General features: G+C 47.7%; 1 protein-coding gene across 7 annotated transcripts in view; it reads right to left on the bottom strand.

Annotated features, from left to right (window-relative positions):
- Positions 1-21749, bottom strand: part of BCOR (BCL6 corepressor) — an 80252-nt gene that overhangs the window by 15699 nt on the left and 42804 nt on the right. For 3 of the 7 annotated variants that reach the window (XM_062626060.1, XM_062626059.1, XM_062626058.1), the window contains exons 4-10: positions 18393-21224; positions 17675-17728; positions 17043-17226; positions 8899-9180; positions 8143-8496; positions 1470-1792; positions 883-1152 (exon numbers count right to left, since the gene is read on the bottom strand). In XM_062626060.1, the coding sequence (XP_062482044.1) occupies positions 883-1152; positions 1470-1792; positions 8143-8496; positions 8899-9180; positions 17043-17226; positions 17675-17728; positions 18393-21224 (4299 nt within the window). The remainder of the gene's footprint in view (positions 1-882; positions 1153-1469; positions 1793-8142; positions 8497-8898; positions 9181-17042; positions 17227-17674; positions 17729-18392; positions 21225-21749) is intronic. The other 4 variants (XM_062626062.1, XM_062626065.1, XM_062626061.1 and 1 more) reach the window with 4 other exon arrangements.

The following is a 21749-nucleotide window of genomic DNA, read 5'->3' as shown; positions in this document are numbered from 1 at the left end:
CTGGGCAGGCCTACCTGGGCCCGGGCAGATGCCATCTTCCAGTGCAGGGCTCAATCACAGATCTGAGGTCCAAACAGTGCTCTCACTGCTGGGGTGACCCCCGCAGTCACACCAAAGGCAGCAATTGCCCTGTGCAATGAAACACCTCTTCACCAGATCTGAAGCTGAGCAACAGCGACGCTCATACCTACATGCCCATATTTCCCCAATAAAAGCGTGCTTCAAAACAGCAGAGCTAGGCGATTCATCGGTTTCTGATTTTTGTAGCAACAGGGGGGCTGTTTCATTAGACAACATTGTTCCAGCTACGCCAAGCAGCTCCAGACTCCGAGCATAAAGCATGCAGAGTGCTCCTGCGATGCATCTGATCATGCAAGAGGACACTCCAAGCGCTACATCCTGTGTCACATACCAGATACTCCTTGGAGGAAAGAACAAAAATAAAACCCTTCTCCTCAACTACACGCTCTTCACAAATAACAAAAGCAGAAAAACGTAAAGCTCATTAAAGATCACCATAAAGACTACTTGAAAAAAAGGGGGAAAAAAGACATTCATTCTGTTTGCAGATGGTTTATATTTAAAGGGAAGCAAGGGTTAGCAATAAAGCTTTACCCTTTGCTTGTTCACACAGGATGCTGCTGGGTACCCACCAGCTGACCCAGCAGCTGTGGGGACTCATTCCCACGGTGACCTGCCTCCAAACCCCATGCGCCAGGGAACGGAATGCAGCAGGGGGAAGGGGGGACCTTGCAAATTTCAACCACCGGCCTCAAAGCTGCTGCTTTGCAAAACTGACCTCTGTAAAACTGGAAACTGGGGTTTAATTTTCGAAACGAAAGTAACAGCCATCAATCCGGCTGGGCACTGAGGGTCCCTTACCTCGTACCCCAGGCGCGCCGCCCGCTGCAGCAGCGTTTCCCCTGCGTTCTTATTGACAATAAGCCTCCGCGCTTCGGGCGGCATGGGTCGGCTCGGGGTGGTCTCCTGAGGGGGGCTCGCGATCGGCAGCTGCGGGGGCTGTGATCCGGGTAGTAATGAGGGAGTCTGCTGCAGGCGATCGTACAGCTTCTGCTCGTACGGCTTGGCTGGCGAGGAGTCGCAGTCTGAAGTAGGCTCTGGTCGCTTCCTGACTTTCCTCGTTACCGTGACCTGTCAAAACCATAGAGGGGAGGTATTTATCCGTGTTTTTAAGCAATCCAGTGATGGGATTTTATTTTGCTAGCAAAGAATTACACTTTCCTAATCATACTTAATTTTTTGCAACAGCTTTTAAACGTGAGATGCCTCACCCCCCAATAGCGCCTTTAAGTCAGGTTAAGAAAAGCAAAAACAGAATGCGCAAAGCACACACAGATGAATTTGAATGCAATCCCCACTACTCTGCATGTATGACAGTGCGCTAGTTTTAAGCAGGTTGGCTCTGCCTTCTGAGAGGCCAGTGGACAATTAAGTCTAAATAAAGATACCTTATCTTCAGCATTTTCGATATCTGTGGTGTCATCCCCTGTCAGAGATGACCTCCTTCTCTTCTCCTGCAGTGCCAAGTGTTTTGTTTTACACTGACGTTTCCCTGATGGCTTCTCACACTCGCTGTATTTCAGAGATGCATGTTGGAAATCCTCCTCTTCGTCTGTGTACAGCCCATCTGTCTTCCGGCTTTCTTTAATTTTCTGCTGTTTGGCAGCCAACCTCGAGGCTGGAGTGCAGCTTGGCGGAGCCGGCCTTTTGCCGTTTGCATTGGTGGATGAAAGGCTCTTCATGTGCGGAGACATTGGGAATACAGGCAAGCCTAAATGGGAAGGAAAGGCATTACACATCGCATGGTGTGTTAAAAGGAAAACGCATCGCTAGCACTTAACACAAGCCCCTCGTCTGCTGAAGAGATCTATCAATTACATTTTCAAATCATTAATATTTTAAGCATTCCACATTCAAATTGTAAATAGCATCCTGCCAGTTAACGTTACGTTAACAGTTGTAACGCTCTGATAACAATCGCTAAACGAAATGCCCCGTGCCGGGGCACTGCGAAGGCCTTGCCATCGCAGCCCAGTCACTGCAGGCAGAGCAGAAAGCCGCCGCCTCGCTGCAGGGAAAACTCTCCTGCTTACCTGGAACTGCTTTATGTGAAGGGGAACCAACTCCTCCAGCAGCCTGGGCCTGGCCGGGCTTGCCCACCTTTGGCTAGTTGTGGTGGCAGGGCAGATACATGGATGGTGGGGGAGGAGGGGAAGCAAGAGAGGCAGGAAGCATGGGACAGCACCGGGAGGAAAGTTGAGTTTAGCCTGAAGATGGCAATAAGATGGGGAACATCTCCTTCACAGCATTTTTACTCAAGAAACAAGCAAAGAGAAGAAAGGCTACTCGAAGAGGCATCCCTGCAGAAGCCCTGTGCAAACTCTATCAAAAAGCATGTGGATTTCCCAGGAAAAGCAATCAGCTGTGTTTTCCTGATGAGCCCATACAGAAGAGAGTCTGGTCTCTGTGAGACCAGACAGTCCTGGGACATAGAGGAGCTAAGGCACTGCTGCCCGCGGCAGAGCTGTGTTCTCTCCAGGGGTTAGCTCTTACAAACTGGATCCCACAATCTGGGCCACATGCAAAAAGCATGGTTACTTTTTTTTCCCCTCATAGTGCAAGCAGGTTTACAACAAAACAAGGACAGGAAAGTTGACTATTTATAGTCTGAATTTCCCTTGGGAAGAGAATTGAGGTGACCTCAGAACCAGCTCCTCTGCAGAAAAATTAAAGGTTGCTGGAAAGGAAGGGACACTTCAGCCAAACAATACCACACCACTGAGGGAAGGTGCGGAAAAAACCCTGAGCACTTGAAAGAGGCTCCTTTGCTCTCAGAAGTCTCTGAAGTGATGCTACTTTCAGAACAGAAGAGATGGCAGGAGCAAATAAGGCAGCTGCTCAGAAAGGAGAGATCTTTTTTGAAAGAGACTCGATCCAGAGCCAGTCGACAGAAGAGAAAATCTAGAATGCGCTTGGCGGGCAGCTTCACACTTTTGTCTTCCCTTAAATAGACCTGTGAAAGCAACTTGCAGAAGGCTTTCTAGATTAAAAGATGAAAACAGAAATCCCTTGGATCTTTCAAGACACTTTCTAGCAAAAAATCCATAGCGCAGCCAAGCAGATGTCAGGGAATTTATGGGACACACCATGCGCAGACTGTTCAGCAAAAACCCACTGAGCTCTTTAGGCTTTGCAATCCTGAAGGAAGGCACCCAGTTGTAGGCTGAGCCTATGGAGGCAAGGCTGTCTTTCCAACTCTGCAGACAGCATGGAGAAATGAATGTTTAACTCTCCTGTTCCAAACTAACCTCACTGGAGTAGCATGTGAGAATCCCAATTCCAGTACCAAAGTATCATTATTCTCTACTTAATCACTTACTAAAAGAAAAAAAAAAGCAGCAGCAGTGAGGACTGGTGAGTGCAAAGGGAAGTAAGAAACTGCTGTATGTAGAAAAAGTAGAACAGAAAGAGAAAACCTCGCAAGTCTGGAGAAGGACAGAAATAGCAAAAGGAAGGAGGAAGAAAATACACAGGAAGAGAAGCCTATCTCAAAAAACTGCAGGCTTGCCCATGCAGGGATGCCGAGGCATCAGAAGCAGAAGTTTAATTGCCACAAAGTGTGTACTCCAGCCTGCAAGCTCCACATAAACTCTGTGCTCCACATTCACCCTCCACAGTGGTGACAGCAGGCACCTGGCTAAGCATGTGTTGCAGCAAAGAGATGGAGAGTAGCAGCGCTATGCCCAGCAGCTTCGGGATCAATAACACTGCAAGAGGCCAGCGTTATCCAGAAAAATTCAAGCATCAGCCTGGGAAAATGGACAGAGAAAAGGCAAGCGCTTAATCCTGGAATCCCACCCCATCCTTCTGACCACTATATATGTGAAGGGAGTAGAAAAAAAACAAGAGCGAGCAGTAATACCCCCAAATACCCATGGATAAAAAACAACCTAATCCAAACCCAAAAAACCCAGACCTCTGACTGATGTGGGCTGTGGTGAGCCTGACTCAGAGCAGGACCTGCCTCCCTTCCCACAAGAGTGGGATGCAGAGAGGTCCATGCGGAAAAGCAGCTGCTGCCGTGTCACCTGAATGCTCGTTTGTTTGGCTCCCACCCCAGCAGCTGCCCCCTCCTGCTTGCCAAGCCAGTGGCCGCCACACTGCCTGCGATCAGAGGTGGCTCCAAGGGGCAGGCAGCAGCTTTCCCAGTGGGCTACATCCTCCCAGTTCCTCTCTCTGGGGCTTTAGTTTCTGTGCTACCTGGGTCTTCTTGCACTGGGTGAGCAGCTGCAGCTTCCCTGGAGACAGGTGGGGAGCTGGCTATCATGCCACTGACAGCACCAGAAGGTTATTCCTCAGCTAGGACCCCAGCAGAGACCACAGTTCCCACCTCAGCCACAGGTCCAGGCAACCGGCAGGATGCCCTGAGGTTGCAGGTATCCTAACACACCTGCTGCACCCTGGAGAGTCACTATGGCAACCGTTACCTAGTAAGATCATAGCACCACAGAATGTTTTGGGTTGGAAGGGACCTTAGAGACCACCTAGTTCCAACGACCCTGCATGGGCGGGGACACCTTCCACTAGACCAGGTTGCTGAAAACCCTGACCAACCTGGCCTTGAACACTGCCACAGATGGGGCAGCCACAGCTTCTGTGGGCAACCTGTTCCAGTGTCTCAATACCCTCATACTGAAGAACTTCTTCCCATCACCTAATCTAAATCTATCCTCTCACAGCTTAAAGCCATTCCTACCTTGTCCCATCACTACTTATCCTTGTAAAAAGTCCTCCAGATTTTTTGTAGCCCCCTTTAGGTACTGGAAGCTGATCTGAGGTCTCCTCTGAGCCTTCTCTTCTCTAGACTGAACAAGACCAAGTCTCTCAGCCTGTCTTCATAGGAAAGGTGCTCCAGACCCCTGATCATCTTTGTGGCCTCCTCTGGACTTGCTCAAGCAGGTTCATATCCCTCTTGTGTTGGGATCCCCAGAGCTGAACACAGTACTGCAGGTGGGGTCCCACGAGTGCAGAGTAGAGGGGCACGATCACCTCCCTCGACCTGCTTGCTGGCCATGCTGCTTTTTATGCAGCCCAAGTTATGGCTGGCTCTCTGGGATGCAAGAGCACACTGCAGGGGCACCTTATCATTATGTTCCAGCATTTAAAGGGTGGCTACAAAGAAGATGGAGACTCCCTTTTTACAAGGAGCCACATAGAAAAGAGGAGGGGTAACAGGCACTACTTACCCCTAAGGAGACTCCGGTTGGACACTAAGAGGAAAATTTTTCCTAATGAGAACAATCATCCATTGGAATAATCTCCCCAGGGAAGTGGCAGATTCCCCAACATTGGATACTTTTAATACTAGGCTGGACAGAGTGCTGGGACATCTTGTCTAGATCATGCTTTGCCAAGAAAGGTTGAACCAGATGACCTCTGAGGTCCCTTCCAACCTGGTAGTATGTGATTCTATGACTCTTGTCAACCAACATCCCCAAGTCCTTCTCCTCAGGGCTGCCCTCAATCCATTCTCTGCTGTGAAATTATTTGGGGCAAGCCACATCCCAGCTTTCATGATTCTGACCTGCAAGTGAGGCTGCAAGGAGGCAACAACCGGAAGTGTCATTGAGGGAACATTTCCAGAGGCCACCACTTGGTCACCCAGCCAGCAGGCACTGAAAGGGGAACGGAGGGGTGGCAGCCCAGTGGTGGACTGCAGTGCAGTGCATGACTTATCCACGTAAAATCCTGGGTTGAACACAATTGGAGCAACAAGCCCAGAAGTCAGCCCCTTCCTTCTTCCTGGAGATTTGCAGGCACACGCAGCAAATCATCCTGCTGTTGGACTAATGCTTCTCTGGTGTATGGGCAGACTTGGATACCTTGTTACAGCCCACTTCTTGGGATACAACCAGCTTCCCAGCAGCAAAGACTGCCATGTTCACAGGCACAGGAACCAGCTGTTCCCAGTCCCAGAGCACAAAAAGCTGCAAGAGACAGGGTATATTCTTGTATTCATGATACCTGCTTAAGGGAAGTCTGAGAACTAGTCCTGTGCAAGAAAGACAAGCTGAAAGTCTCCATCCCCATGCAACTGTCATGCAGGATGCTCTGTTGCACAACAGGGAAAAATGTCCTCATCCTAATAAACTAAGAAAAAGGAGATCCATAGGTTTACACTTCAACTGGATGGAGGAGCATCAGTAAAGCAACCTCAACAATTTCCAAATGCCTCTGCACCATGAATGGCAAGGCATAATTTAGTCAGGTTTATGGTTTTTGGGCTTCCAAACCCAAAAAGTTTTTCATAGCCACGGGGAAACTGAATCTGAATTCCCTTGGGAAGGGTGCGTAAGTGCATAAATCGCAAGCCAAGTCTTTTTCTTTCCTGAGGTCATGTGTTAGAGAAGCCTGTCGCTGCCACAGGAGGCATGACAGGGCAAAGTTAGAGCACCCTTAGACAGTGTGGCTTCTTGTTAGCAACCCTCATTTAATCTCTACAAGGTATCTCTTTCTGAACATACAAAGGTGATGGGTAGGGGTGTTTGAGCCAATACCATGCTTGCCAAGGCAGCACATAAAGCAAGGGAGTAAGAGTCAAAGCTCCTTTTAAAGTAAGTTTTGATCTCCTGCTTCACAAATCCTTTTGGAGAACCTTCCCCATTAATAAGCATCAAAATTTTGGGATTTCTGCCCTCAAGATAACCCTACTGAGGGGAAAGATGGGTGAGGAGCTTCAGGGTAGAAAGGAAGTCAATACATTTGCCTGTGACTGTTTTGGAGATGCTACCCAAGAAAACTCTCACTAATGCAGGATGATCTGGACTTGGTCCTTTCCATGGCATGGAATAAGAGGATTCACTTTATTCACACTTCTCTCTTTTGAGGGGATCTCAGCTGAATTTCATGTGGAGGGTGAATGCCTACCAGTCTGATGAAGCTCTCAGGCCTGTGAAGGAGAAAGGACCCCAAACATCCAATTCAGAGCTCCCAAAACCAGCCTTTCCTCAGAAGCAGGCAGAGGACTTGGAGGGGTAAGAGGAGGAGAGGAAGAAAAGTATTTGCAACCTGAAAAGTTGAAAGAGGAGACAAGGGCTCCCTGCTCTGCACAGAGGAGATGGGGATTCATGATGAGTTGCAGGGGACACATGAGGGGTATCAGCTACGTGAGCTGCATGCTGCCATTTGCTACCAGTTCTCCAACCAAGCTACAGCAATAAATGTCACGGAAGCGGAAAAGCAACAGCAGACAATGTGCCTGAGGGCAGAGGACGGCAGGGACAGGAGAGTGACCTGTCTGTCCAAAAGGAAAATCTGGCACATTGTCTCCACGGGCTCTCCTCTAGGATAGGGAATGAGCAGAAAAGCGGGAGAAGATGAGGAAAAGGAGGAAGTGGAGTGAAGGGAAAAGAAGCAGCTGGAAACAAGTCAAAGAAAGCTGATGAGCTTTGAGGAAGTGACCCTTTAGGAGAGAGCTGCTGGGAAGATCTCTGCCTAGGGGCCAGGGAGTGGGGCCACAGGAGTTTACAGGACATGCCCATGTGAACAGGCAAAGCATCCTCTTTGGGAGGAGGATGAGCTTCTGCTCTTGAGCAGTATGCCCTGGGAAAGGCAGGGAATCCCAGCCATGCTGAGGGTGCTGGAGGCATTGCGTTCCCGAGATCAAGAGCTGCTAGCTGTGTTTCAGAGGGTCACAGCCCCTCAAATACTACATCTAGTTAAACGCTCTTACACCAACTAGCAGCCTCTTCACTGCCTCCCTCGCACACCCATGTTGCATGCCCCCCCGCCCAGCTCTCCTCTAGAGACATAAACTTCATCTTCACGTTATCTATGAAAGAGTATTTAAAGCCAAAACATACGCACACACACACACACACATGCACAAACACAGTTACACACACATACACAAACACATGTTCTGGTCTACCGAATATCAGCTACAATGCAATTCTTAAAGAGGAGTTGTCAGCCCTTATACAAATGGACATTTACAGAAATATATATATAATGTTTTAATAATAATAATAAAAAAGCTCTCAACAATTCCTTAACATTGGTGGCAGCATGCGTCACTGTAAATGCTAAAGCCAGCTGGTTTCCCTAGTAGTCTCTGCATACCTTGTTCATTGTCACTTGTTTTGAGGGACTCTTCAGACCAACTTCTATTGCTTTTGGCCTCTGACCTTTTCTTGGTGTGCCTTTCTTCTGTGAAGTCTTTGACCTTTGCAGTGGCCTCTGGCTGAACAGCCTCAGCTAAATCTTTCCTGCTTTGCCGGCCCAACTTGCCGGACGGGGATCTCTCTGGTGACACCTGCTGCTCCCATAGTTCCCTAAGATGCTGCAGGTGACGCTGCTTTTTGGGATGGAGCCCTGTTAATTCAATGCACACCTTCAGGTTGGTCACCTCATTACAATTGGGCTCTTCTAAGTGGTTAGAGGAATTGTTTGTCATTTCCCTCTCAGGCCAGTCATCTAATGGAAAAATAACTAAAAATTAATCAAAAAGCCCCCTCAACTTAAAACAAAAGCTACATTTCACTTTCGGGGCATATAGTCTCAGCTTTACCACCACACTATGCATTTTAAAGGTTCGCTCATTAAAGGTTACATGCACTACAGTAACTTGCACTGCTGTGGCTACAGTGTCCAGCGACTAGTGCTTTACCCTTATATACCAAGATTTTTATATATATACATATATATATATACACATATATATACATACATATATAAATATATATATATAATTTAAAGTGAAATGACACTGCTCACATTAGTAACTATCAAATTCAAAAATGGAAACACATTAAGCCAAAGGGACATTCCTTTCACAAGACATTCCTTAAGAGAGACCAAAGCAAAATGCTGTCTTACCTTTGGAGTTCTTCTTCTTTTTTGCTTTTGATGTAAGTTCATCCTGCAGTTCATCCACAAAGCTGTCATTTTGGCTGCCATCATTTTGCACTCTCTCACCAGAGTGTTTACGCTTCCTGTCCAGACGTGGACATGGATGTTGGCTAATATCTTCTGTTGACTGGTCTTCCGCTTTTTCATATACAGAATGTCTCTCTAAGTAACATTTCTCATTTGAGAGATCTTTTTCCTCTGGACTTTCAAGAAAGTGACCTTGGTTGTTTTCTGTACTAGTAAAGTTACCTAAAAACAAAAAACCAAACACCATGACCTAATAAATACAAAACAATTCATTGTGAGCAAGCTATGCTCTCTGATCTCTTCAGAGTCATCTCCATCATGACTTACGTATGCCTCATGAGGCATGCAAATAAACACAAAATTGTACTTTGGAATAAGTCTCCTCTGGTCAGCCTAAGGCAGCAGTTTTCTCACCAGTTAAGTACAAAACCTCCAACAGCACAATACTTTCTGTTGTTTTTACATCCATTTAAGAAGTACAATATTCAAAATACCTGTATCCATAGAAACATCACAATACGCTATTTCAAATAAAGAAACATCTTTGGATATCAAAAGCACAGACCCTTTTCAGAAAGCAGCCTGTCCCCACAAAAACATGGTAAATAACAATAATACAAACTCCACTTTGCGATGACTTTGTTTTCAAAAATACCATTTGATGATACTAAAGTATTAGCCTTTTGCTAGTTCCTAATTCTTCCCTAACTTCTTGCACCGAACTGCAGAGTCTGACTTGAAAGCATTTTTCCCTTCTTTTGGAGATATAAATGGGATACGGAGCACGCACACACTACATGGGAATGCCACCAAGAATAGCTGTGATATTTTGCAAAAAGCACTACTTGAAACCAAGGTTATAAAAAGGTTCTCTCACTTCGAGTAATCAGCCAGTCACTGAACATCACATGATCTCAGTCACCTCCTCTTAAAAAAGACCTCACTTTTTTTCAGGGAGTATTTCCAGCAGCAGCGAGCTATGAAAAGCTTACTAGAAAACAGTCTGACAAATTAGCCACAAAAACACCCCATGCTTGCCCTAACTTCAGCTTCCCCTCTCCAATACTGCTGCCCCAAATTTAGAGGCAGTTTAAGCAATTTCAAATGTGACACATAATCATCGCCTTGAGTAGGAATTATTTTCCTGGATTTAACTAAACTAGCTGAGGCACGGTTAGGCAGACACACAGTACAGACTGAAACACGGTTAATCAGCTTCCTATTTACAAGTCTCACAAACAAGTTGGTCTTCCCATGTGTTTTAGCTCTCCTGGCTGACCAATAATCTTTCATCACATCTGCTGCTGTTTGGCAAACTGCATGCTCCATCCTACTTCCCCATGGCTCACTGTTCCTTTTCCTCTTTCTCCTCCTTCTCCCATTTCCCTTCTTGCAAACTCATCTGCTAGTTTTCTACCTGGACTCCTGATAGCTCAGTTTCCCTTCCCTCCCCATCCTCGCTCAGCCTCCTCTCCTGTGCAGCCTGGCCCTCAGCTTCTGCTCTTCCCCCTCACCAAGGCAGAAGTTGATCCCCTGCAGCCCTCTTTCCCCTCCTCTTCCCCCAGAGACCCACCACATCAGCATCCAAGCACTGGCAGCCCCTGGATGCAGCCCAGCTCTACCTCACCTAACCTTGAGAGCACCTTCCTACAGCTCTGCCAGCACCTTCTGGTTTCACAACTGTCCTTGAAGCACCTGTTGTAAGCAATGGAAGGCGAGAAAGGGGAGAACTCTCATGAGATCATTCATCACCACAACTTGGAAATAGTTCCATATAGCACCTAGGGTTCTGGAGATGTTTGCAGGCACCCCACCATCATTTTTACACTGCTTGGGAACCTGCCTGCAGGGCTGCTTTATAAAGCAGCAGAAGATATCTGGCCAAGAAAAATCAAAACAGAAGTAGACTCTTTCCAGGCGAGCTGGACGCTCGGGCTACTCTGCTCTTTGGCGATGCTCCTCTCCACAAGGCCGCCTGGCCAACACCCGCTCCCTTCAAGACTTTAAAATGCAGTTTGTCACACTTCCAGCCAGCAATGCTGACACGTTGCAGAAAACGGGTATCCCAGCTTACTACAACTGTGCCTCTGAATCGCCAGTAGTGTCCTGAACCAGAATCTGGCAACATCCCATGCTTGCACATGTGGCATGAAGATGCTGCCCAACAGCTGTATACTATTACCACATCAACAGCACCAGCAGTCCTGTTTCACACAGCATAAAAGAAGCTGGACCAGCCACATTTTAACTATCACTTTAGAAATTATTCTCTCCAATTCCATTTTATGTTTTTAATGCTGCCTGCAATTTTCCTCGTTTCATAAGGAAATATAATACTTATATGGTCAGTTTCCCTAAACAGATGAGGTAAGGGCACTCTCTGCCACACTTCCACTGTTTATAGCCTTCACGTCTCCAGCAGCTACACACCATGGTTCATGCTAAGAGTCACTAGTTCGGGACAGCTTTCCTGCTCCAACCCTGTCTAGCCTGAGAAAAGGCAGGCACATCCTGACCAATTCCCAGAGAAGCTTTTGCAGGGTCAGAGGAAGTAGCAGGCTGGGGGGGGGTGGGAGGGTTGACAGTCTTAATCTTTGGGGCTTGCAGGAAACAGCAAGCTAATTCCAGCCTGCCACCCCTGAAAGCGACCCGCTGCAGATTAATTCCTTCTCTATCTGCAAGAGGACTCGACACAAGGATGCCAAGTGCTGCTCACTCAGACCATCCATGCTAATGAATCAAAAGGAGGGGAGAGACATTTGCTGTAACCTCACTAACAGCTTGTCATCGTTAGCATTTCTCCGGGGCCCCACATGCTGGGAAGAGCAGCACACACCTATTGAAGTTTATCCAGAAAGCCCTCGCTGCCAGCAGCTCTGCAACACCTTTGCCTCTGCTCTCTGGTGACATCTGAGGGGGTCCCTTGGGGCAACCACAGCTACATCTCCCTGGCTCCCGAGCCAGAAATCCCTCTGCACATGCGTCTCTAAAATCTGTCCCCCTACATGTGGTTATGGCCATTAAGATCAGTGACATCTCCGCACGTTAATCTGGGTTGTGTAATCATCCTGCACTGGCACAGGAGGACAGCGAAGCCACGGAGCCATGCAGGACGTGTCCTTGCCTGGCTGCTCCATCGCTGATGCCCCCTGCCTCTTCCACAGCTGGATTTTCAACACGAAAGACCAAAGGTCAGTCGCTGTTCAGGACACAGCATAACCCACAGGCTGTCAGGCTCCCTGCGCAGCTTGTACCGACACGTTGCATGCCCAGAGGTTTTTCCCCTTGGCAGAGCAGCAGCCACCTACAGGGTGCAGGCTCTATTAATGTTTTACCACCGGATTCCACTCTGTCCTCAAACTGTTTTGCAAGCAACCCAGATCAGACGCAGTGTCTCCCCAAATTAAGATATAAACGTCAACAAGAGGCACAGCAACATCAGCATATTGTGCAAGCCCAACAAGGACAAGAAAAATTTATTTGCTTTTGTTCCCCCCCTGCCATGTATCTACAACATCCTTTTCTCCATGCCAGGAAGAAAACAACAACAAAATTCTTGTGTTTTCATATCATCATTATTCAAACAGTGACGAGGTAGCCAGAAACACAGGATAAATGCTGAGTTCTCATAGCAACACACCTCAACGAGCAAGGAGATTAAACTCTTAAATGTGTTCCTTCCTCAAGCTTCCAGCATTTTGCCAGTGTCACACCAGCTCTAAGAGCCAGCACCAACAATCCAAACCATTTCTCACTGTCCTACCCGTCTAGAAACAACGAAGAATTAAAGAAGATGCTTCTTCACATATGGCTTCTGCCTGAAGCAGTATCTCCTCCTTAGTGCACAGGCTACAATCTCGTGAGAAACAGTTACACACACACACACACACAAACATGCTACCCACAAAAAAACTTTCCTTCATTTTTCCATCTTCCTGTTGCTGTCAGCTGCCTGAGACCAGGCCCTCCCATGCAATGCAAACAAGGAAACACATCTTAGTGTTTAGGCTGCAATTCTCTTGTTCAAATAACATGGCAGATAAAAACAGCCTTTCCTCTCCCCTGGAGCAACCTCTCATTGCGCTCGCTTATAGAGGCACCCTTTATTCATCCAAGGATGATAATGACTATCCAAATGCTAAAACCCAGTATTCAGCCTGGAGATCACAACATCAGTAAGAAATTCCGTGAAGTCACCTTCAGCATCCAATTCTGAGTACCCCATGGAGTAGAGGGAACCCAGACGAGTTCATTTTTTCTTCCCAGTCCCTCTGGCTGGGAGCTTTCCACATTTGTTTCCTGCTGCCCAAGCCTAGCACACTGCACAAGCAAGCAACCACCATTCCCCCTGCACTGGCTTTTGTTTCTTCCCCTTTTTCTTTTTGCACTATGTCCTGTAGCAGGAAGGTAATAACTGACCAGGGCAAAGGACATGTTTACTGTCTCCATCTTTCATTTGTTCAGGTATACACACAGCCCGGATTGGAAAGCAGGGGATTACCATGCAAAGGGACACCGGCGCCTCGCTTGGACGCTGAACACCAGCTCTAAAGGCTTTGGCACATTATACCATTTACTTTCACACACAGAAATTGGTTTAACTTTTTCCCCATGACCTCACACCTTAAGACCAGGCTTTTAACACGTCAGGTTTCATTTTTCCCAGATCAGATTTAAACGGGCAGTATTTTCCTCTTAGAAAATTAGATAAACAGGTAAAATCATGCTTCTCAATCAGGAAATTCACAGCTTGTAGAATTTATTCAGTCTTTCACACTTGGGTATGATTTTCAGTACCGCTACAAGAGCTTTGTTATGAACCGACATGCGATCATCACATGCCCGTACTGACGCGCATGTCCATGCCAATAGCTTAAATCACTTGATCTCTGAACAATCCTATGACTCATGACATATGCATTCCATAATTTATCATGTTTGTGCTATGGAAATGCACCAGAGCAGCATCGCCTCAGCAACATTTACGAGTCACCTTGGCAACAAAGCAGCTTCGAGGCTGCTCTTAGAACGCCCGGCAAAACCTAAACGAGATGGGAGAGAACTAAAGCACTTCTACTTTACTCCTTGGCTTTAATTGCTCATTAATTAGCTATCATGGCTACCTCCCTTAAATTGGGCCTTTTTTAAAAAACAAAACCTGGAAAAAATAAAAACAAAGAACAAAACCCCATCTTCTTTACCCTTCACCAGAAGGCATGATGAAGCTTAAGAAGACTCTTGGTACAGCAAAGCCATGCACCGCCAAGTTAGAAGGAAAGTTTAAGGAATCAAATATCTTGCCTTCATTTGCTTCCAAAAACGTCCATTCCTACATATGCTGTACAGCTACGAAAATGAGTAAGTCCCAGAGCAAGCTAAAAAAAGGAGTTTCCACCCTATCAGATGCCTCTGTAAGCATCACTTGCTTGTTATTTAGCCTTTGTTGTTGTTGTCATTGCAATGGTAGATTTAGAGGAGCCGAGGGGTTGAGCAGCTGCTAGGACCCAATGGGCTCCTGCACTCCACACCAAGGCAGCAGCATGGAACCCCACAAGCCAGCTGCGTGCTACAATCACAGTTTCAGTTGTGGTTTTCTTCTTCCCCACCAACACTGGGCAGGTGAAGTGCTTGTGTCCAAAAGCTCACTGGTGTTGCTCCTGAATCTCCTGTTCATACACATAAAGGCACATCTCTTGCTTTTAGCCAGTGCTGGATGAACGCTACATAAAACAAGGTGAAACATCTTTTCAGCAGCAAGATCACTTGCAGGAGGCAGAAAGGAAAATGGAAGAGGTTGCAAACCATAAACTAGTCCCCACTGAAGAGCTTTAAAGCCAAACACATCAACAGCATGGTGAGTAATTGGAGGTAAAGGGAAGGCAAGAGGTAAGTAGCTCTGGCTCTTGCTGGTGGTGAATGAAGGGAAGAGCAGGCAGAGCATATCACCCCTTTGCTAGCTGCATCGTGAGAGATGCATCACGACCACTGATGACTCAAGCCGCACCAGAGCACAAGCCACTACACTACAGGCATTTAAGAAGTGTGAAGCTTGGCTTCTTGATTTATCAGCTGCTATCTCGAGGGGCAGGAGGTGAACCATCACAATAAAAAACTTTTACTGAGACCTGAATCTGTACCGGTAAGTATTTGCTGCTGTACAGGCAGGCATACAGAACACAAGCTCCCTCAGCAGAGCACATCTGCACCTTTAGGAATTCAGACCTTCCTCTCAACTCTGAAATAGCCTGTTAAGTCAGAGCTAATTCGTAGAGGAGAGGAACGTACTAATGTAAGACTGAACGTATTCTCCCTGCATTTAATAGTCTCAAACACACTTTAGCCAGCAGATTCAAGTGCTGCAGACCTCACTAAATGACGAATTTAATGAGGCACCATATTCAGCCTTTTGCAAGGATGGAAGGGGGTGTTTCAGCAAACAACGATGCTCTAGTGCTCTTCCTCCCCACAGACCCACTAAGCAGACTCTCTGTCCCTGCCCTGCACTGATCCCTACCCCACAGGTCACTGTCCCCCTCTCATCCCCTGGATCCCTTTTGCCCTGCAGCCAGAACAAGCTGGCAGGACCCCGCTGCTCTGCAGCTCTTTATGCTTTGCAGCACACTCGGGGTGAGATTTAACAGAGCATATCACCAAGGCACCCTGAGCCCTCTGACAAGCAAGGAAGGCTGCAAGCGGGGCAGTCATAACAGCAGCCTGGGGAGTTCGTCTTTAGCACAGGGACAGCAAAGGCAGCTGTGCCTTTCTTCCAAAATCTGCCTCAGTATCACTTAAGAGAAGGAAAAGCCTGGTTGGCTTCCAGCATGCCTCTCCCACCCTGGTACCTTCTCTACTTCCACAGTTAAAACTTCCCCTGTGATTCTGCCAGGCTGATTTTTGTTGAGGCTGTTATTTCAGTGACAGCAATACCACAGTAACTTGATTTAGGTGAATAACTGAGCAAGTACGACTGACCAGCATGCTCTCTGCCAAAAGCATTAACCAAAGACCAGAAGAATAATTCAAAGTTATTAAATTGCCTGAACGAAATTTTCTACTAGCCCGACTCATGAATCTCCACCTACAGAAGAGCACACTCAACCACCGAGTTACACGTGCACACACACACAGAGTGCAGTCTGCAGTGATTCCTCTTGTTTTGCAATACTTTCAGCATAGTCGGGTTTTTTTCCCCGAGTTGGTCAAAACAAAGTAGCAGCAGGAAGAACTGATCCATTCCTTAGTTATATAGGTAAAAGAGAAAAAAAAAAGGGAAATTGATGGAAGCCACATGCTTACTAAGAGTTTTTTAAAAAAAGCTATTTTGCTTGCACACAGTAAAAACCAAAATCCCCTAATACCATTTATTTCTTAAAGTTTCTCTTACTTTTAAGACAATGGCACTAGCATGCGTTTTCCATAGTCCTCCAACACCTTGCCACAGCCTGGAGGGACAGTCAGCCCCATGGGGAATTCTGCAGCCCCCTGCCAGCCCACGAGCACCTGCCGCACACATCCCAGCCACCGCATCAAGAAGTCACCCAGGCAAACCAGCTTCTCACCACCTGCAGTTTTACAGCCAGCTTTGACAGGTAAGCCAGCCTGGTAGATCACATCCTTTCCCACTCTCCACCACCCCTCTGTCCTCCAGACCTGCTTTGCCTGAATGCTGCAATACTGGCATCTCCCAGCACTACAGCAGCTTCAGGAAGCTGAACCCCTTTTTGCCACCCTCTCTTCCCTCACTTCCTTTCTGCATTTAAAATACAATCTTGGACCTTTGCCTCCCCTGGCTGATATGGTACCACACCAATTAAAAGGACAATCTCTTTAAGGTGGTAATTTCAGTGACAGTTAACTATCTCCTGAAAAGCAAGTACAACTGTAATCAGTAACTTGCAGACCCCAAAACAAGTACAGAGAGGCCCATCCATGGCAGCTCCATACCTGCAGAGCTTGAGGTCAGTGACTTTAACTAGCAAGACCCCAAGAACGCAAAGATTACACTGCCCGTGCGGCTTTGCCACAAGCTGCCGTGGCACAGAGACACACACACGCGCTTCAGAAAGCCATGTAAATTCGCTTACATCTGTCATTGTCATTTTGGTCAGCAACTGCATCTTCCAGAGAGACAGGCTTTGGCTTCTTTTCACTGTTTCCTTTCAAGTTTTCCCAGTCTGCCTGGCTGAATCTGCAGACCTCTGAATCTTTGGTTGCTGTTTGGCCTTCTCTCTCTTTCATCTCCAACTCTGAGAAGCGCATCATTGCACGCTAGAAAGAGAATTGATATGAAAAAAAAAGTCCTGCGATAAAAGCGACTTCATTTGCCTTACCTTATATGAAAGCATTTCCAAAGAATAATCAGCTCAAAACCAAGCTTTCAGATAGATAGCTAGGGTAGGAGCTTAACACACCTGACTCGTAAAACAGTGTTCTAGCATCTATATGCAAATAATCACACAATTCTTTCATAGGTGTGTGTATATATATATATAAAAGATATATATAAATGTATACTGTATATAAAACAAAAACATTCCATTTTGGAGGTAAAAAGAGACAAAAACAAAAAGAAAAGAAAAAGAAAATAAAAACAACACAAAACTGTACAACGAATAAAGACGACCATGGCCCACAGACTTCCCTTTGTGTATTTGGAAATGAAATTTAACTCAAAGGTTTATGTAAGAGTCTAGTAATAAAAATTTGAAGAACTGACCTCACAGTAAGCAGCAGGTAGACATAAAATACTGTCCTCTTGTAATCCTTCCATCTATGTAATTAAAATGGGCACTCAATGGATCATTTAGATAATTTCATCCATTTTTATAAGCATAAACCAATTCTTTTCTTAACAATGCAAAACAATTTGGCTTAACTCATCCCTTCATTTAAAGTAAAATACCTTAAGGATATTCCTATACAGTATCCGTCATCCCTCAGTACCGCTCCTACTTTTCCCTACACGTTTGCTTGGCGCAAATGCTGCCTGAGTCCCGTTAATACATGGCTGCAACTCCTCTCCATCAAGCTGCACGTTTGGCATGCGAATCACAATTTCTGGGTATGCTCTGCTAGCTGGCACTACAGGCCAGCTGAGAAATTACAGCGCCAAGGGAACATGCATGCCTGTCCAACTCCCCTCCATAACTCCACAAACATTTCATACGTACATTAACATTTTTACCAGATCATAGTAAAAGCCCTTTAAAGCTTACTAGCATGTACATAGGTAAAAACCATACATACTATTCTTTATTCTCATCAAGAAACTTACTCTGCTATTTAAAACCGTTTTTCTGGCGAGCACACCCTGACAAAAACACCTCCTGATTTCCCCACCTGTGTTGCTTCTCTCAACTTTAAAACTTGACTGTGACTTGCCATACAGAAATAACGACACAAAGCGCAGCGGTCATTGGACCGCGCGGACTCACCTGCAAGGCCCGCTGCTCCCGGCTGAGCTGGCTGGAGTCTGCGTACAGCTCGGTCGTCACACACTTGAATCGATCACCTACGTAACCAGCAGAGTTTGCAATCCTCTTGGCCAACTTCGATGGCTTGGGTTTTAGTATTTTGCCATCAGCAGATTCTGTATCATCGGCTCCATCTTTGGTATAGGTCTGGTTGGTGTCAATACTTGGCGGTGCTGTCCCCATGCAGAACGGCTTTGCATCCTCCTGCACCTTGCCAAAAGCTAGAGCCGGAGCATCACTCTCATGAGCACCATCCAAGTAAGTGGGTGAAGGGTGGACCACCACTCTGTCTTTAGGCTGGCTCACAGACAAATCTTCTTTCCTTAAGCTGAACACCGATGAACTCTGGGTTTGCTTGAAATTATAGGTTTCATGAAGATCATTATTTCTTCCAAACTCCTCTCTCATTACAATAAAATCTCTGTGCTGCGACGCCTGCTCTACTTTGTGCTTTGTAGGGTCATTAGCCTGATTACTGCTTTCTGCAGCAAAGCTGGCTTTCGTTACATTTGCTTCGCTTTTAGCTTCTTGCTCATCTCGCAGAAGATCTGGGAAGAGGTGTTTGTCACTTTTGGATGAGTTCTTACTGTGGCCAGAGCTGTGGTGCAATTTCACACTCTTCTCACTGGGTACTTCAAAATGCATCTTCCCACTGCTCTCCAGGAGCTCTGGCAACCGGCTCCGCATAGCCGGGTCCTCATAGCGCACCCTCTCATGAGACCGTGACCTCCTTTCCACCTTCTCCTCCTTATTGATCTCCAAAGCCGAATGCTGCAGCAGCATGGGGTGCACCATGCCCATCCCCAGCGCGTCTTGGTAGGTCATGAACTCCCCTCGACCCGCTGGCAGGCTGTAGGGAAGGCCGGGTTTGGGAGCCAGGTGGCCGGGGTAGAGGCTGCCATTGGGCAGCAAGACAGGGTGAGGATACACGTGTCCTTTCCCATGGAGGGACAGAGGGCTGATGGCTATTCCCTCCGGCACTGGGTATGGGATGTAACTCCTGGGGTAAGGCAGAGGCGGGGACCGAAACGCTTCGTTAGGAGGCAGAAAGACGGGGCTGGAGGCCAGGGCAGACTCACTTGCCTTGAAGTTGGCTTCCTGGCTGCAGGATTTGGCCACCTTACTGCTGTGTTTCGCAGGGGTGGCAACAGGCTGCCCGACATGCTGTATAACCGATGCAGTGCTCTCTGCAGAGCTCCTGGCCGCCTTGGTGCAATCCATGTTGGCATTGGGAGCTGGTGATGCCGACGCCGGCCGCCCCCCCGCCGACACCGTTGTTGAAACACTGCCAACGACCGCCTCTGTGCCACCCATCCTGGGGCAGGATGAGCTCCTCTGCTGTGGGATCACCCAGTCCAATGCCTTGTTTTTCAGCTGTATGCTCTTCCCGCTCTCCTCGCTGGGGCTGGGACCAGGAACAATCCAGGAGGATGGTGCTGTGCTGATAATTTCAGGCCTGTAGATGGGGCAGCCATTCCCAGGAGAAAGAGTTTCTTTCTGTATTATATCGCTGCCAGGCAAGTGCGTCCCCCCGCCCGCCCTGCCATGCACCAGGACTGTCGGCATTATTTTCTTACTGTGGTCTGACTTGCCGGTAGTTTCCGCATCAACGACTTTTGCTGACAAGTCCAGTGGTTTGTCAGCAACGTCTTTGGTCGGGATCTGCTTTTCCAGGAGTGGGGGGGACCTGCCGTCTTTCCGGTCATGGCCAGCTTTCCTCACATGGGGGGCAGCTGGCAGGGGTGCCTCCCCAGCATCACTGCCTTTGGGAAGCTTCCCATTGGAGAGGCGGGAAGGTGGAAATTCACCTCCGACATTCACATAGGGCTTTGGGAGGGTAACAGCGGAGGAGGGAGAGGTGGTGATCCTGGGGAAGTGTTTGTGGAAATCGGCGTAGGCATCCCCGACCTGGGCAGGCAGGGGAAGGCGCGGGGATGGCCGGGGCGAGTGCGGCAGCAGGAGCGCAGGATCCGCTGGGATGTTGGCAGGAGCCGGCTTGGCAGCTGGGACCCTGGGCTGCTTGCTGCTCTGGATGTGGGGGTAGGCGTGCGCATCGACAGGGTTGCCAGGGCTGACACCCATCTTCCACGACAAGCTCTTATCCGGACAGTGCACCAATGGCGGGATCGCCGGTGAAGCTGAAGCGGTCGAGAGCCTCATGGGCGATGCCAGTGATGAAGGGATATGAGGGGCAACGTAGTGGGAGGGAGGCAGGTATAAAAAACGCTCACCGTTCGTACACACGGGTGAGTAAGCCAGGTGCTGTGGTAAGCTGTAGGTGGACTGCTGAGGTAGCAATGCCTTGTACATGTTCAATGAATACTTATTTGGTGAGTCAAGGAAAGGGTATATGGTGGGCGTCGCGCCCTCCATATAGGGGTTTACCCAGGGGAGCCTTAGGTAACTAGCACCATTGACACCGAGGGGACTCTGCCTGTCACCCGCAGCGCGGTCCAAACCCAGCGTCTCCCCTGTCGGGACAGCAGAGGTTTTCTGTATTCCAGGAGGTGTTTTGTATATAGCGCTGAAGCCGTTAGGGGCTTTTCCAGAGACAGCTGCGCTTTCTACCGCTTCAGGGGGATTAGACTTAAACTGTATCTCTGGATTTCTTTCAGGAGTAAATCCGAGCCCAGCTATCGAACCCGTAGCATCCCGTGATTTTTCTGAGCCGAGTCCGCACAAGCTGGAATAGACAATACTACTGGGGACTCTGAGTCCTTCTCGCATGAGTCCAGACCTGTCCATACTCAGAGCTGTGAGACTGTCGATGCGATGTGCTGTAGTCGCATCCACCTTCACAGAACAAGAAGTATGTTACTTTCACATTCCACTAACATGATTCCACTCAAGCAGATACATCAGCATTTTGGAAGAGGAACAACACCAAAGCAAACACATTGCTCGTCATGAAAACGTACAGAGGCTGATCACACTGGAAAATGGGAGAACAGGAACCTATGGAGCAATATATATCATCACAAATAACAAAAATCTCTCTACACCCAAAACTTATTGGCTAGAAACAAAGAAATGAGGACCCACAGCCCAAGCAGCCAGAAGCGGCCCAGAGATGATGCTCAGTGGCACCACTTCTGTGCAGCAACTGGCTCCTCAGCCCCAGCCCTGTCGGAGTAAGAGGATGTGGGCTGTGCATGGAAACCAGGAAGAGAAGGATAGAGAGCCTCTTCTCCTCTTCCTGAAGGAGCTCTCCCACCGCCATAGCTTGCCACCACCACGATTCATAGGGCAAGGTGTCTGAGGATGTACAAGAAGAAAGGTCTGCCATAGAGTTTCTTCCCCACTTGCCACTCCCCGCGT

This window comes from Pezoporus occidentalis, unplaced genomic scaffold, assembly GCF_034315485.1.
Source record: "Pezoporus occidentalis ecotype Australia unplaced genomic scaffold, CSIRO_AGI_Poc_V1 ctg288, whole genome shotgun sequence".
Taxonomy (NCBI): Eukaryota; Metazoa; Chordata; class Aves; order Psittaciformes; family Psittacidae; genus Pezoporus; species Pezoporus occidentalis.
Note: the sequence above shows the minus strand (reverse complement) of the source record. Positions and strands in the feature narration are given on the sequence as shown.